Source organism: Sorghum bicolor, chromosome 7 (genome assembly GCF_000003195.3).
Source record: "Sorghum bicolor cultivar BTx623 chromosome 7, Sorghum_bicolor_NCBIv3, whole genome shotgun sequence".
Lineage (NCBI taxonomy): Eukaryota > Viridiplantae > Streptophyta > Magnoliopsida > Poales > Poaceae > Sorghum > Sorghum bicolor.
The window spans coordinates 2,403,980-2,416,785 of NC_012876.2; the positions used below are offsets into that span (position 1 = coordinate 2,403,980).

A 12,806-nucleotide genomic window follows, 5' to 3' on the forward strand; every position below is an offset into this window, starting at 1 on the left:
CAAAATATCCACAAAGTACAAATAAGTAGCATCTAATCAGTGGAAATGATGGGGGGGAGGGGGTGTTGACTCTGTTCCAGAAGAGAACTCACACTGCAAACCAAATATAATTTATAAGAAAACAAAATGCAGAATATACATAGTACAAGTGCATGCAGCTATCCCAGTACACACTGAAATTGGATGCTTCAGAACTGTGCAATTATTGTTTATTTTCGTCTATATTTAATACTTTATGCATGTGCCGCAAGATTCAATATGACAGAAAATCTTGAGTTTTTTTAGTTTTTGGGTGAACTAAACAAAGGCCGAATCGTCCTGGAAGAGGCGTCCAGAACATGGCGTAGGGCGCCCCCTTCCTGCTCAGACTACTTCGCTGTTGCTGTTTCGTATGACGTTTGCCCTAGCCCTCGTCACTCGTCTCCTTTCGGCAAGAAGCAGCAGAGTTGATCTTCAGAGTTCCTTCCAATGGACACTGCAACTAGCCCTCGTCAAAGAGATTATAGTTACGGATCACAGTTGACCATTCATTCATTGATCAAGGTAAAAACAAAGCACAAGCACATTGCAGTTAAACATGTTGCCTAAGCATGTCCAAGATCTAATAAAACAAATTCATACACAACACTGCTGTTGAAATATTCACGTGAAATGTTTCTCATCAGCCATCTGCGTTTGCTACTGAAACCGTAACTGGTCACATAAGATCCTGCACTAAGAACTCTCTGCCTCAAAACTGACAGATGCTGGTGGAAGTATGCTACAAAATCTGTGGATTCTCGGCTATCCCTTGACGCACAAGGCACCGCCGCCAGTCCGCAAGTCGGTGTCCAACTGAAACTCCAGGCATGTCCTAACATCTCACAGTCGTCTAAGCCAGGCAATAATTGCTCACGGTGTGTGTTTATCGGTAGTATGAAGCTGTGATGTACAGAAGAACAGAGGCAGCCGCAGTAACAATCAGCTCCTGGGGCAAAGCATCGACCAGTTAGTTACCCTCCTCACAGCAAGAATAACAAGGGTTTGTTACATCAAAAGCATATAGTAAGTACTGAAATAAATATGATATATACCATGTAACAAAAGGACCAAAGGAGAGCTCATTCCATGAACTATATCCCTACAACCGACACATACCATGACTTACTGCTATGTACCCTATGCATTCTATTGTTTAGGCTGTGTAGTTTACACATCAAAATGGGCACAAATATAATTTAACAAACTCTATTTCTTCCTAATGCAATCACACACAGTTCTGTCTATTTGAGTGAAAAAAAATATGTGCTCATTATTTTCCAAGGACTTGTACCCTATATACATTATACTAAAGCTCTCAATAATCACATTAATGTTAACAGATAGATCTGCAGGCACTCTGACTTTAAAGGGGGAATCGGGCTAGCAGTCATCATACCTGGTAGTAATAAACAACACGGGGAGTATACTGCATTGAAAGCTCAATCAAGTTAACAGCTGCTGTGTAACCCTGAAAATATTAGGAGAGAACAATTAAACCAAAATTCAATCAAACATACCACAACCAGAGACATAAAACTGGAGGACATGGACTGAGAAAATTTTAGCAGAGTTGCATCAGATAAGAATCCACATACCAGGGATGCAGTGAACACACATCCAAATATCAAACCCAAAGCACGGACTACTCTTTTTGCCATTCTTATCCCTCTTCCTTCAACCTCACCATATTCCTGTTACAAACACCAGATGCGACTATCTTACTAATCATTTAAAAAAAATGGTAGCCCCAGGTCCCATCATCAATAAGAACCATCCTATGTAATTTTGCATAAGCTTTTAGTAGGGCACATAATTAGTTACCAGGAAAAAATAATGAACTGAGTTCAGATTAACTTTATATTTGGATGCCCATCATCAAAGAGATAAGACATAAGAAAATGAAATGCAGGCCAGAGGCCACACAGCGCCATGCTATGTGAATACATATTATTTCTGCGTCAATAGAATCACCATAACAAGGAGAGAAATCTTGGATAAGCCAAAAAGTGATTGATAGCAACATCATCAGATGATAACCATAAAAAATGTACAAACTGTAAGCTCGTTAGATGACAAACATGGAGCATCAGAAACAGTCTCACATTGTATATTGGAGTTATTGCTGGTTCAGTAGCTCTTAGCTTCTGTAGTATTCTGTAGAAGAAAGCAAAACATAGGAACTGCAAAGGCTTCCAGTCTGCATTGCCCATAATAGCTATCCAAACAACCTGTATGTAAAGTGTAGATAAATATATTTTCGAGGAATACAACATATCGACAGTGATAAGGATATGCGCAAAGCCTTATTCGAGATAGAACAAAAAGGTTAAAAACTACTACATCCAGTCCATCATACATATTATTCAAGGTACGAGCGTATGAGTATATTGCATACACAGTTCCAAAAGATAAATGCCTTTCGTATTTTAACATGTTTGCCCTCTTAAAATGAACTATGGAAAATATACGATGTGGTGAAAACAGTGCTGCAGTCACTTGGCCCAAATCCATTACGCAAAATTGATATTTGTTTTGGACTCGAGTTAGTAGTTTTTTTAACAACTTTACAGATTAAATATGAGTAATAAAGCATGAAATCCAAACTTAAATGCTCGGAATTTATGATTTAAGCTTCCAAACATGTTTCAAGCTTTCATTTTTTTTAACAAAAAAGTTTCAAGCTGATATCTTAGATGGTAGCTTTTCTGACAAGAATAATCATGCGAAAGCACAGTGGATAGCCAAGATACTAGACATAGAAGTGAATAACCATAAAACAATGAGCATGTCAGGAATAGCTGGGATATTTTTTATGAATTAAGAGAATAGTACATACAAATGCTGCTGATATTGCCATATTTATGCGCATATCCTTCACTGTGGATCTGGAGAATCTGCAAGATAAGTTGACCACCCATTAACAGCTTCACACTGTGTTTCTGTTTAGTTGTCTTAATCTTAACTCATAATAAGCACTCAGATGTAGATTTCTGTAAAGAAATGTTTCTGATAGACCATATAAACATAGAATAAGAACACCGGTTCATAAATCATAACCATCAGCAGAAAAATAGGGAAGGCAAATACTCCAACAAAACAGTCAGTAGGTTGCCTACCAGAAATGCTAACCCCATTCCATCATGTTTCTATATGACAAAAAGGTTAACTCATACTGATTATTAGTGCCCACAGGCCACATTCGCAAAGAAAGTCACCAGTTCCTAAAACATGCTTCACACAATCATACCCACTAAAATTCTGGGTTGACTTATGAAATGAAGGCTAAGTTAGCTTGAGTAAAAAAGTACCTTGGTCCCCAAGGCACCATTGGTTGATTATCAGCATACTTGATATCCTTAGACACCTGATAATGGGAACAAGATTAGATAATAAATGAATAGAATCACCATAAGGAGGCAACTGAATGAATTAGATAGTTTCACCAATCACCAGTGCATTTTAGAAAAAGCAACCATAGATGGTTGAATCACATAAGCTCACTGTAGTAGGTAAGTAGAGCCAATAACAAGTATGACCCTTCTTGATGATCTATGCAATAGATATTTTAAGGCAAAGCTTATCTAATATTCACAACTATGACCTATAGTACCATTTATAACATTGCTTAGCTAGCAACCCCAATTTAATGTGTAAGGCTCAATCAATGAACACAAATTTATGTTGCATAACTCAGTACGGCTCATTATTAATACAATTCCATAGCGTAATAATTTTAACTTTGAATAGATGATGAAGGAGCATATAACAAACATAATGTACTTCTTGCAATTACACAACAGTGTTTTGAATCAAGGAGAATCATGCCCATCCAAGCATGGAATGGCAACTGACCTCAACAGACCCGTATGTGACTCCCTTCTTCCGATACTGCAGCTGCTGCATCATGACAGTGTCGTAGGCCCTGTCCAACTATCATCATAACCCCAATAACTCAACCATTAGTACAGTTTGCAAAAGCTAATGCCATATGCTAGCCCAGAGAGCTCAGACAAGAATACTCTTCCCTACCTTGGCAAGGAACTCGTCGTCTCCAGTCTCCTCGGCGTCCTTGCGCTTCTTCTTGTAGGCCATCTTCATGTGGTCGAAGCTATCAAGCGGCCTGATGCCCAGAAGCTAACACCCAAAGAGCACATAATCACAACACGAATCGAAAAAGAGAGAATCTCTGCCTCCCATTTCACTCAGATTCTACCTCATACGGGTTCTCCTCGTCGCCAAACTCCGCGCTCCCAGCCGCCGCCGCCGCGTCCGCTGCCACCACGACCGCGCCGCGGCGCCGCCTCACGGCTGACGCGACGAGCCTTCACTTCCCGCGAAAAACAAGAGGAATTCAAAAAATTTATCCACCCAAAACGTCCTCAAAAACCTCCTCGACAAGAAAAACATAGGCGGCTGGCGCAGGAGTTACCGTAGCGACTGGGGCACGGGCCGGCCGGCGCGACGAGGGAGCGGGAGGAAGCCGCGGCGAGAGAGAGACGATGCGAGAGCGAATGCGGGCGCCGCCGCAGCAGCGCCGGTCGCCGTCGCCGTCGCCGTCGCGGACGCCATTGCGGGGTCTCAAAGCCTAGGGTTTTAGCGCAGTCTCACGCGACGGCGAGGAGGAAGAAGGCGGAAGCCATGGGAGCCAAGGGCGAGGTCTATCTGGGTGGATCGCCGTGGAAGGTGGGTAAGGTGCCTTGGGCCACAAATGGGCCAATAATGGGCCTTCTAATTATCTACGGGAGCCACTGGGCCTGTAAGCCCATGGAACAGAGGCGGTATCGGTATCGGGCTGGGCTCGGGCTCGGGCTCTAAAAGAAAACCCAGAAATGGCGGCTCGCCGTCAACGTCATCACGTACAAAGCGCAATTCGTTTCGTTCTTATCTTCCTCGTCTCGTTAGTTCGCCGCCGTTCGCCGTCGAACCGCAGCGCCGCCGTCGAGTCGAGCCGGCGAGGCGAAGGGAAGGAGAGCGGGGGGGAAGAGGAGAGGACGCCATGGCGACCGCTTCAGGTGAGTAGAGCATCACGTAACCCTAACCCTAAGTTTCCGTGGGTTCGATTCTCCCAAAACCGCGTGAACCGATCCGTTGCCCTGGGTGGTTATCTTATCTCCCTATCCGTGTTGTTTATCCTCGATTCGATGTGGATTAGGGTTTGTTCGGGGGCGGTGTACCTGGTGTTCTGCCTAATTTGGGGATCGGCGCTTCTGTGGGTGCTTGTGCCCCGCGAATTTTTGGGGATTTTTACTGCGGTGTTTTGAATTAGCGACTTATGTCTTGTGTCGTTTGTGGCAGTGACTTTCAAGTCACGGGAGGATCACCGGAAGCAGCTCGAACTCGAGGAGGCGCGCAAGGCGGGGCTCGCCCCTGCGGAGGTCGACGAGGATGGAAACGAGATCAATCCCCATATCCCCCAGTATATGTCCTCAGCTCCATGGTATCTTAATGCCGAGAAGCCGGTAAGTCATTGCTTGCACTATTTAGCGTGTTGATGCCCAAAGCTGTGAATGAGGATCTGGCTGATTGGAGGGCTGACTCTTGTTGGTTTTATGAATTCAGAGTTTGAAGCATCAACGGAAGTGGAAGTCAGATCCGAACTACACCAAGTCGTGGTATGATAGGGGTGCAAAGCTTTTCCAGGCCAACAAGTACAGGAAAGGCGCTTGCGAAAAGTAAGTGGTGTTTGTTTCACCACATTTCTTTTGAGGCCTTGCTCAACATGTACTTATTGCTTGTTATTAGTATGGCATCATCTTGTTGGTTCTAGAGTTGGGTTCTAAGTTCTAGAGTTTGCAGTCCATTTATTTAGTATAATATATGCATAATAAATAAACTGTCTGAAGATTTGCCAACAAACGGTTTTCCTTGATGTTTTAGCTGTGGAGCCATGACTCATGACAAGAAGTCTTGCATGGAACGGCCTCGAAATGTGGGAGCTAAATGGACAAATGTCAACATAGCTCCTGATGAGAAAGTTGAATCATTTGAGCTGGACTATGATGGAAAGCGTGATCGTTGGAATGGTTATGACCCATCGACCTACACTCGTGTTATCGCTGACTATGAAGCTAGAGAAGAGGCTAGGAAAAAGTATCTGAAAGAGCAGCAGCTCAAGAAACTTGAGGAGAAGGATACTGAGAAGGATGATGAGAACGTGGGTAGTGAAGATGATGAAGAAGATGGCCTGAGGATAGATGAGGCCAAAGTTGATGAGAGTGCCCAGATGGACTTTGCTAAGGTAGAGAAGCGTGTGCGCACAACTGGTGGTGGAAGCACCGGTACTGTTAGGTATATACTGCACTACTACTCAGAAAATAGATCATGTTCCTTCTAGTACTAGGGTTCCTACGTCAAGGATTATCAGAAACCAATTTAAATGCTGATGGTATTTTTTTTTGTCTCCACAGGAACTTGCGTATCAGAGAAGACACGGCAAAATATCTTTTGAATCTTGATGTCAACTCTGCATATTATGATCCAAAAACCCGTTCCATGAGGGAAGACCCCTTGCCAGATGCTGATCCAAATGATAAGTTCTATGTGGTAAGTAACTGACGACATATAGCTTTAATGCTTTACACAATTTTAAATGCGAAAACCCTCTGTTCTGTAGGCTCTTGGGTTCTGTTATCTGATGTGATATTATGGTGCAGGGTGACAACCAAAATCGTCTTAGTGGTCAAGCTCTGGAGTTTAAGCAACTCAATATCCATGCATGGGAAGCTTTTGAAAAGGGTCAAGATATCCATATGCAAGCAGCCCCATCTCAAGCAGAACTACTGTACAAGAGCTTCAAGGTCAAGAAAGAAATGTTGAAGTCTGAACATAAGGATAAAATTATGGAGAAGTATGGGAATGCTGCATCAGAAGATACAATTCCTCGGGAGCTACTTCTTGGGCAAAGTGAGAGAGAGATTGAGTATGACCGTACTGGTCGAATAATCAAAGGACAGGTTGGTAAAAATAATGAGTGTTATTAATTATGCCTGTCTACTTTCTGGTCTCTTGTTGTTCTTATAACTGTTCCTGCTTCTTCTTGCTGTCGCATTCTATATATTTTTGTGTCTGGTAGGGCTTTCTGGCTAAATGGCTAATTGTGTCTGCATGTTACAACATCAGAGATGATGATAAGCTTTGCCTCTTTAGAAGAAGGAATCATATTAACAGAGGCATTGTGCCATATACGACGAGAAGAATCTGAAATCTTATATCCAATCTTAATAATGTGAATTAATAAAAGTAGGACCTACTCTAGCCTCCACAAATGCATGTGCATTTTGTGGAGTTCTTGCAATTGACCTTGGAACTAGGATTGTGCTATATGGGCTAGTCATAATATTGGTTGATTTTTTTTATTTTTATTTTTTTTATTTTTTATTTTTTTTTTTGCCTTGTTTCAAGTATGTTGGAATATGCTAGAGATCAAACACAGCAAGGGCCATAAAGATAGATCATATGGAAGTAAAAGGTTATTAATAGTACCAACAGGTAAAAGGAGAACGATATCCTAGATCATGGTTCAGCACATGTATTCCTAGTTACCACACACTAGGAGTGCATGCAAAGATTGCGAGTTAACTTTATGTTTGCATGCAACTAAAAAATACTAAGAACTGTATCCTCTTTCACTTTGAATGAATGGTTAGTCTGTGGCTTTAGACTGGATGCCAACAATCCAATCTAATTATTGGACTGTTGGGATTTCCATGTTTGGTTTGGTCATGAGTGCTAAATGATGTTGAGTAACCTTAATTTAAATCTACAGGATGTATCTCTTCCCAAGAGCAAATATGAAGAGGATGTATTCATTAATAATCACACAACTGTGTGGGGTTCATGGTGGAAAGATCATCAATGGGGCTACAAGTGCTGCAAGCAGACTATCAAGAATAGTTACTGCACAGGCTTGGCTGGAATAGAAGCTGCTGAGGCATCAGCAGATCTAATGAAGGCCAATATGGCCCGCAAGGAGGCCGCAGAAGGTATTTTGTCAAGAAAATACTTCTATTATTTATTTATATCTGGACAACTTGCATTGTGTGTAGGATAATTGGTGCCATTGAGTAAACCTTTACCTGTTCAAAAATTCGCACCTGCTATTCATAAAATCATAATTTGTGCCTGTTTTTTTTTTCTCAAGCATGACCTCACAGCTAAGTGCCAGTTTTTTGTTTGTTGCCATCAGTTAACTATTCTCCTAATTATATGAACCCTGTATTGTTAAAGTTAGTGTGGTATCAGGTCTTGTTAGTTTCATACTCCCATGCTGTCTTATGTCAAGATAACTTGAGACAGACAATGGGATGCAAATATAGCTAGGCGCAATTTGTTTTTGTTTACGAATAAATTTGTTTGAATGAGATGGCACGCCACTCGATTTAATTACCCATGCGCGGCGACCATTATGCATTGGATTAACTTAAAAATTGTTCAATGCAGATGAACCTGTACAACATGAAGAAAAGCGATTAGCCACTTGGGGAACTGATGTGCCTCAGGATCTTGTTCTTGATCCGAAGAAGCTCGCGGAATCTCTAAAGAAGGTTAGTGTCTTGTATTTGACCTTTGGTATTTTTCTGTTCAATAATTTCCCCCCTATTGTAAAACGCTGAAGCTTGGTTTTAATCCTGTAGGAGAAAGGAAGGAGGAATGAGGAGAGGGATGAGAAGAAGAGGAAGTATAACGTGCACTTTGACGATCAGGTTACTGTAGAAGACATGGAGGCCTACCGTATGACGAAGATTCACCACGATGATCCTATGAGAGCTTTTCTCAAGTGAAGTGTGGTAAATAAATGTTTGCGCTGCTGTATCACATTGGTAGCACCCTGCCTTGCAGGGATGTTGTGTAATTGTAAGATGGCTATGCCTGTCCTAACCCAGGGTGGTGCTGTGATGTAGTAGAATGTAAAACCTGGCTACACTTTTTTACAAGCTGCGTGTTGAAAATGTGTAATGCCACAATTTCTGATAATCAGAATCCTTTGCTTCCTGGTATTTATTATGACGATTGATGCGCCAAAGGAATTACGTTCCTATTTGTGAACTGCCGAAATTGGAGTGCGTGTGGTTTCTTATTTCTTCTCTTTTTTGGGTGAGCTGTATGCTTTGTTGTTTTGTTGGTCACCAGTTCGCTTGAATCTTGGATAGAACTGGTGAGCCAACCATGGTTCGCCTGATAAGTTAGCAGCATGTAATATCCATGACATGCCTTCAATTACATTTGGCATCCAAAGCCAGAACAATTCTAACGCAGTTCAGCTGTAATCAGATCAACCTGTGGTGGACATGGATATACATATATATTTACATCTTTTGTTTTTTTTTTCTTCTCCTAGTGATGAACATCAATCAAACAAATATGTACACTTATCGTTACATTACAAGCAACACCACCAATGAATATAATAGAACAACAATCCTGTATGTACATCTACTACACGAAGAAAACCAACCTCTCAACCAAAGCCACAACTAACAGAGTTTATATTAGGCTATTAGCACACCGTGATTGATCATCTATCTACTCCAGTAATCTAGGCCCTAAATCTTCTTCATTTTTACCAAACCACAAATCCATGCAAACTACTAGCTTAAACCTTTAACCAATCCCCTATGCTATGTGTTATGCTATGCTAGTAGATATCAATTATTAAGAAAGATGTCGTCATGTGTTGATGTCATAGGCCTCTTGCGAGCATGGCCTGAAACTCCTCCGCGGAGCGCTGGCTCTGCAGCCGCATGTCCTCCCTGAACTTGCGGATGAAGAGCTCCGCCCTGAGGTCCACCTCCCCCATCCCCTTCACCACCCCGAGCACGCCTCCGCCTCTGCCGGGGCTCCGCAGCAGCACGTTCCTCATCGCGCCCACGCCCGCCGCCATGGCACGCGCCTGCTGCTGCTGCTGCTGCTTGCCGCTCCCGCCGCCGGCGGCGGTGTCACGCGCGGGTGCAGTGGCGGGTGCTGCAGCCGCCGTTGTCGCCAGCTGCTTGTTGTCGCGGGCGCTGGTGCTCGGCTCTTGCTGCACGACGCCGCGGAGGGCCTTGGCTGCTGGCTGCTGCTGCTGCAGGTGGTGGTGGTGGCTGTAGAGGTCGTCGACGTAGACCGGCGCGAAGCTCCGTTGGTGGTGGTGGTGGCACCAGCCGTTCTGCGAGTAGTGCACGGAGGTCGACGACGTGCGCCGACGGCGGCGGACGTCGACACCCCCGATGACGGACCTCCGGAGCCTGTACCCGACGGCCGCCGCGATGCCGACGCACTTGGCACGCCACCACCGCCACGGCCTCCTTCCGCCGCCGCCGCCTGGGCCCGCCGGCCGCCCCGACGACGACGAGGACGCGTAATAGTAGGTGTCCGTCGTCGTCGGCATGGTGGTCACGCCGAAGCAAGACATGGATCCGCGACCGGGAGAGCGAGAGCGTGCGTGCGTGTGTGCAGGTGCAGGAGAGTGATTGCTTGCTTAGGTTTGTCAGTTGGAGGAGCCTTGCATGGTGGAGGAACTAGCAGAGGTGATGAGTGAGTAAAGTTATAGGTGGGGTTGGCGTGAGAAGAACGAAGTCGGGAGCACTTTCGGTGGTTGCCGCGGGTAAGACTCACGCTACCTGCTTTGCTGCTTCTTCTTCTGGTTGGCATGCAGTTGACCGCGCTTGCATTTCCCACACTGGTTGGCAGTTGCCATTGGGTACGGTAAAGTTTTTTTTTTTTCTGCCCACATGCTCACACACTCCTATCTATTAAACTTGTATGGAAAAAATATGCAAACACATATTAAAGTGAAACTGCATTGAGATATGTATTTGTATATTTTTTGATGCGAATTCAGCGGGTGAGAAAATGGAGCATGTGGCGTTTCATTGGGTACCGGCCGGCATCCACAGCTGGAAATCTGGAATGGATGCCGGCATGCCGCCGGGACCGGGCACCAGCATCTTCTTCCTTCCCATCGCTGCCCTTTCTTTTTTTTTTTCCCCTTGCGGTTGTGTTGCTTTGCTTGCCTGCGTTTTAACTTGCAGCTGGATGCTTCTTTTCTTACATCAGTGGGTTGTGATGAGTGATGACATCAATGTGGGCACGATCTAGCTAGCTTTTCTTTCTTGTTTTTTTTTTCTTTCTTGTTCTTCTGTGAGTGTGGGCCGGGGTGGGGTGATGAATACTCTGAAACCTTAACTTAAGACCATTCAAAAGCTGACTTGATCCGATTAACAAATCTCCTGTCTTGATACAGTTTAGCGGTCACAAATACCTAGGCCCTAAGCCCCTAATGTTAGGGGAGTCAGAAATCTTCTGTCTTGCTATAGTTTGGCAATGGCAGGGCATATAGTTATGCAACACGTACAAGTTAATACTATCTCTGTTTCTGAAAACTTCAATTTCTAGAATTAGTGTTGGTCAAACTTTTAAAATTTTGATCAACTTTATAGAAAAGAGTATTAATATCTATGACATAAAATGAATATCTTATAAAAATATATTCTATGATAAATCTAATGGTACTATAAATCTTAGCATTTTTTCTTAGAAATTTGGTAAAGTTTGACCAAAGACAACTCTATAAATCGAAGCATTTATTTACATGCCCATTTCCACCTAGCTAGCATCTACACATTTGTATAAACAATCGGAGATGACTTATTGGATGTCAGGTTGTATCTATACTTTCATATCAATCTCACATGTTAGGCAAGTTGCATTCGCTCCTATAGGTAACCAAACAATATTTTGGTTTTTCTTCTCTTTTGCTAATGCAACCTACCAAACAGATATTCAGAATACGATTTCACTCAGTATGCGTCATGATATATACGATGCAATCTCTATCCGGCAAACAAACACACTCAAAGTGGACTCATGGACTACACAATACAATTTTTAGTCCCAACATGGGAGTATAGGAAAAATGACACACATCTCGATATAAGAAATCAACGCAGAAAAATTATGGTTCCCCAAAGTTACCGTCAGGATACTATTTTTTCTCGTACGGTCCATCCATAACAAATTATTGTTCATTGTTCTGAAAAGTCATGGCTAAAAGTAACGTTCGTTGATTTATTGTGAGAGAATAACACTGTTGAATTCGAGACTATCAGGTGGCTCGTGCCATTAGGGTCATGTTTGCTCGTAGATCATGAGGAGGCAGCTTAACACTTAGAGCAAAACCAGCCGAGCTGCCCAAGCACTGACCTCCTTGTGCCATGTACGTACGTGTATATAATAGTCCTACTTCATCTCTCCATGCACATGCACAGAACAATATAATCACCCTCTTGATAATTTCTCTCCGAGTATATAAGTCTCTGCTACTTTCAGATCAGAGCGATTGAGAGCTTCATGTTGTTGAGTCAAACGGCGAACCTTCAGATTCTGGTGTAATCGCCAGGAAACTTGCACTCATTTTCCTCACCACAGGGGCGGCTGGCCTGGCGTGTAGCTTGGAAGTTCGCAACTTGCAAGCCGGCCGGCCGGCCGGAGGAGCCGACCATGCATTTCTTATCCTTGCATTGTGAACGAATGAGCTCCCCAACTTGCAGCAAAAAGAGGGGAATCGTCGATGATGTTTATATATCGCTTAAAGGCTAAGAGACTGAAATGAGGAAGATATATCCGATTCTCTTGGTTCTTCGAAAAGGATATTGACACTAACATGAACCAAGAGGATTCCTCGCACGTTGCCGTGGATACAAAGACGAAAGAATACAAATATGTTAGAATATGTATTGTCTAATTGGACAGCTTGTATGTTCGTAGAAATAGATGATTTGCTAAGGTAAATATTATAATTGTTTGAG

At 43.2% G+C, this 12,806-nt stretch overlaps 3 protein-coding genes across 3 annotated transcripts; 1 reads left to right on the forward strand and 2 right to left on the reverse strand.

The window, feature by feature from the left end:
* LOC8074057 lies at positions 507–4,612 on the reverse strand. Its single transcript, XM_002444935.2, has 10 exons — positions 4,451–4,612; positions 4,235–4,343; positions 4,051–4,155; positions 3,874–3,951; positions 3,330–3,385; positions 2,858–2,915; positions 2,124–2,249; positions 1,617–1,712; positions 1,418–1,489; positions 507–967 (listed from the first exon to the last, which is right to left on the reverse strand). Exons 1-10 carry the CDS (start codon positions 4,588–4,590, stop codon positions 905–907), a joined length of 903 nt encoding a protein of 300 aa, XP_002444980.1. The 5' UTR covers positions 4,591–4,612; the 3' UTR covers positions 507–904.
* LOC8074058 (pre-mRNA-splicing factor SLU7) lies at positions 4,853–9,043 on the forward strand. The gene is made up of 9 exons (XM_002443757.2): positions 4,853–5,033; positions 5,317–5,480; positions 5,581–5,693; positions 5,899–6,309; positions 6,429–6,564; positions 6,675–6,974; positions 7,787–8,003; positions 8,461–8,564; positions 8,655–9,043. The coding sequence occupies exons 1-9, from the start codon at positions 5,018–5,020 to the stop codon at positions 8,799–8,801; spliced, it is 1,608 nt and encodes a 535-aa protein (XP_002443802.1). The 5' UTR covers positions 4,853–5,017; the 3' UTR covers positions 8,802–9,043.
* On the reverse strand, positions 9,401–10,693 carry LOC8066136. Its single transcript, XM_002444936.2, has one exon. It carries the CDS (start codon positions 10,409–10,411, stop codon positions 9,701–9,703), a length of 711 nt encoding a protein of 236 aa, XP_002444981.1. The 5' UTR covers positions 10,412–10,693; the 3' UTR covers positions 9,401–9,700.

What these genes read in the sequence shown, in the direction of transcription:
- LOC8074057 (XM_002444935.2), bottom strand. Translation starts at nt 4,590, where the DNA reads ATGGCGTCCGCGACGGCGACGGCGACGGCGACCGGCGCTGCTGCGGCG. An exon ending in CCCGTGCCCCAGTCGCTACG is followed by an intron (nt 4,344 to 4,450) that starts GTAACTCCTGCG and finishes CGGGAAGTGAAG; the next exon opens with GCTCGTCGCGTCAGCCGTGA. An exon ending in GTGTTGTTTATTACTACCAG is followed by an intron (nt 968 to 1,417) that starts GTATGATGACTG and finishes GCTTTGCCCCAG; the next exon opens with GAGCTGATTGTTACTGCGGC.
- LOC8074058 (XM_002443757.2), top strand. An exon ending in GTCGAATAATCAAAGGACAG is followed by an intron (nt 6,975 to 7,786) that starts GTTGGTAAAAAT and finishes TTAAATCTACAG; the next exon opens with GATGTATCTCTTCCCAAGAG. An exon ending in TCGCGGAATCTCTAAAGAAG is followed by an intron (nt 8,565 to 8,654) that starts GTTAGTGTCTTG and finishes TTAATCCTGTAG; the next exon opens with GAGAAAGGAAGGAGGAATGA.
- LOC8066136 (XM_002444936.2), bottom strand. Translation starts at nt 10,411, where the DNA reads ATGTCTTGCTTCGGCGTGACCACCATGCCGACGACGACGGACACCTAC.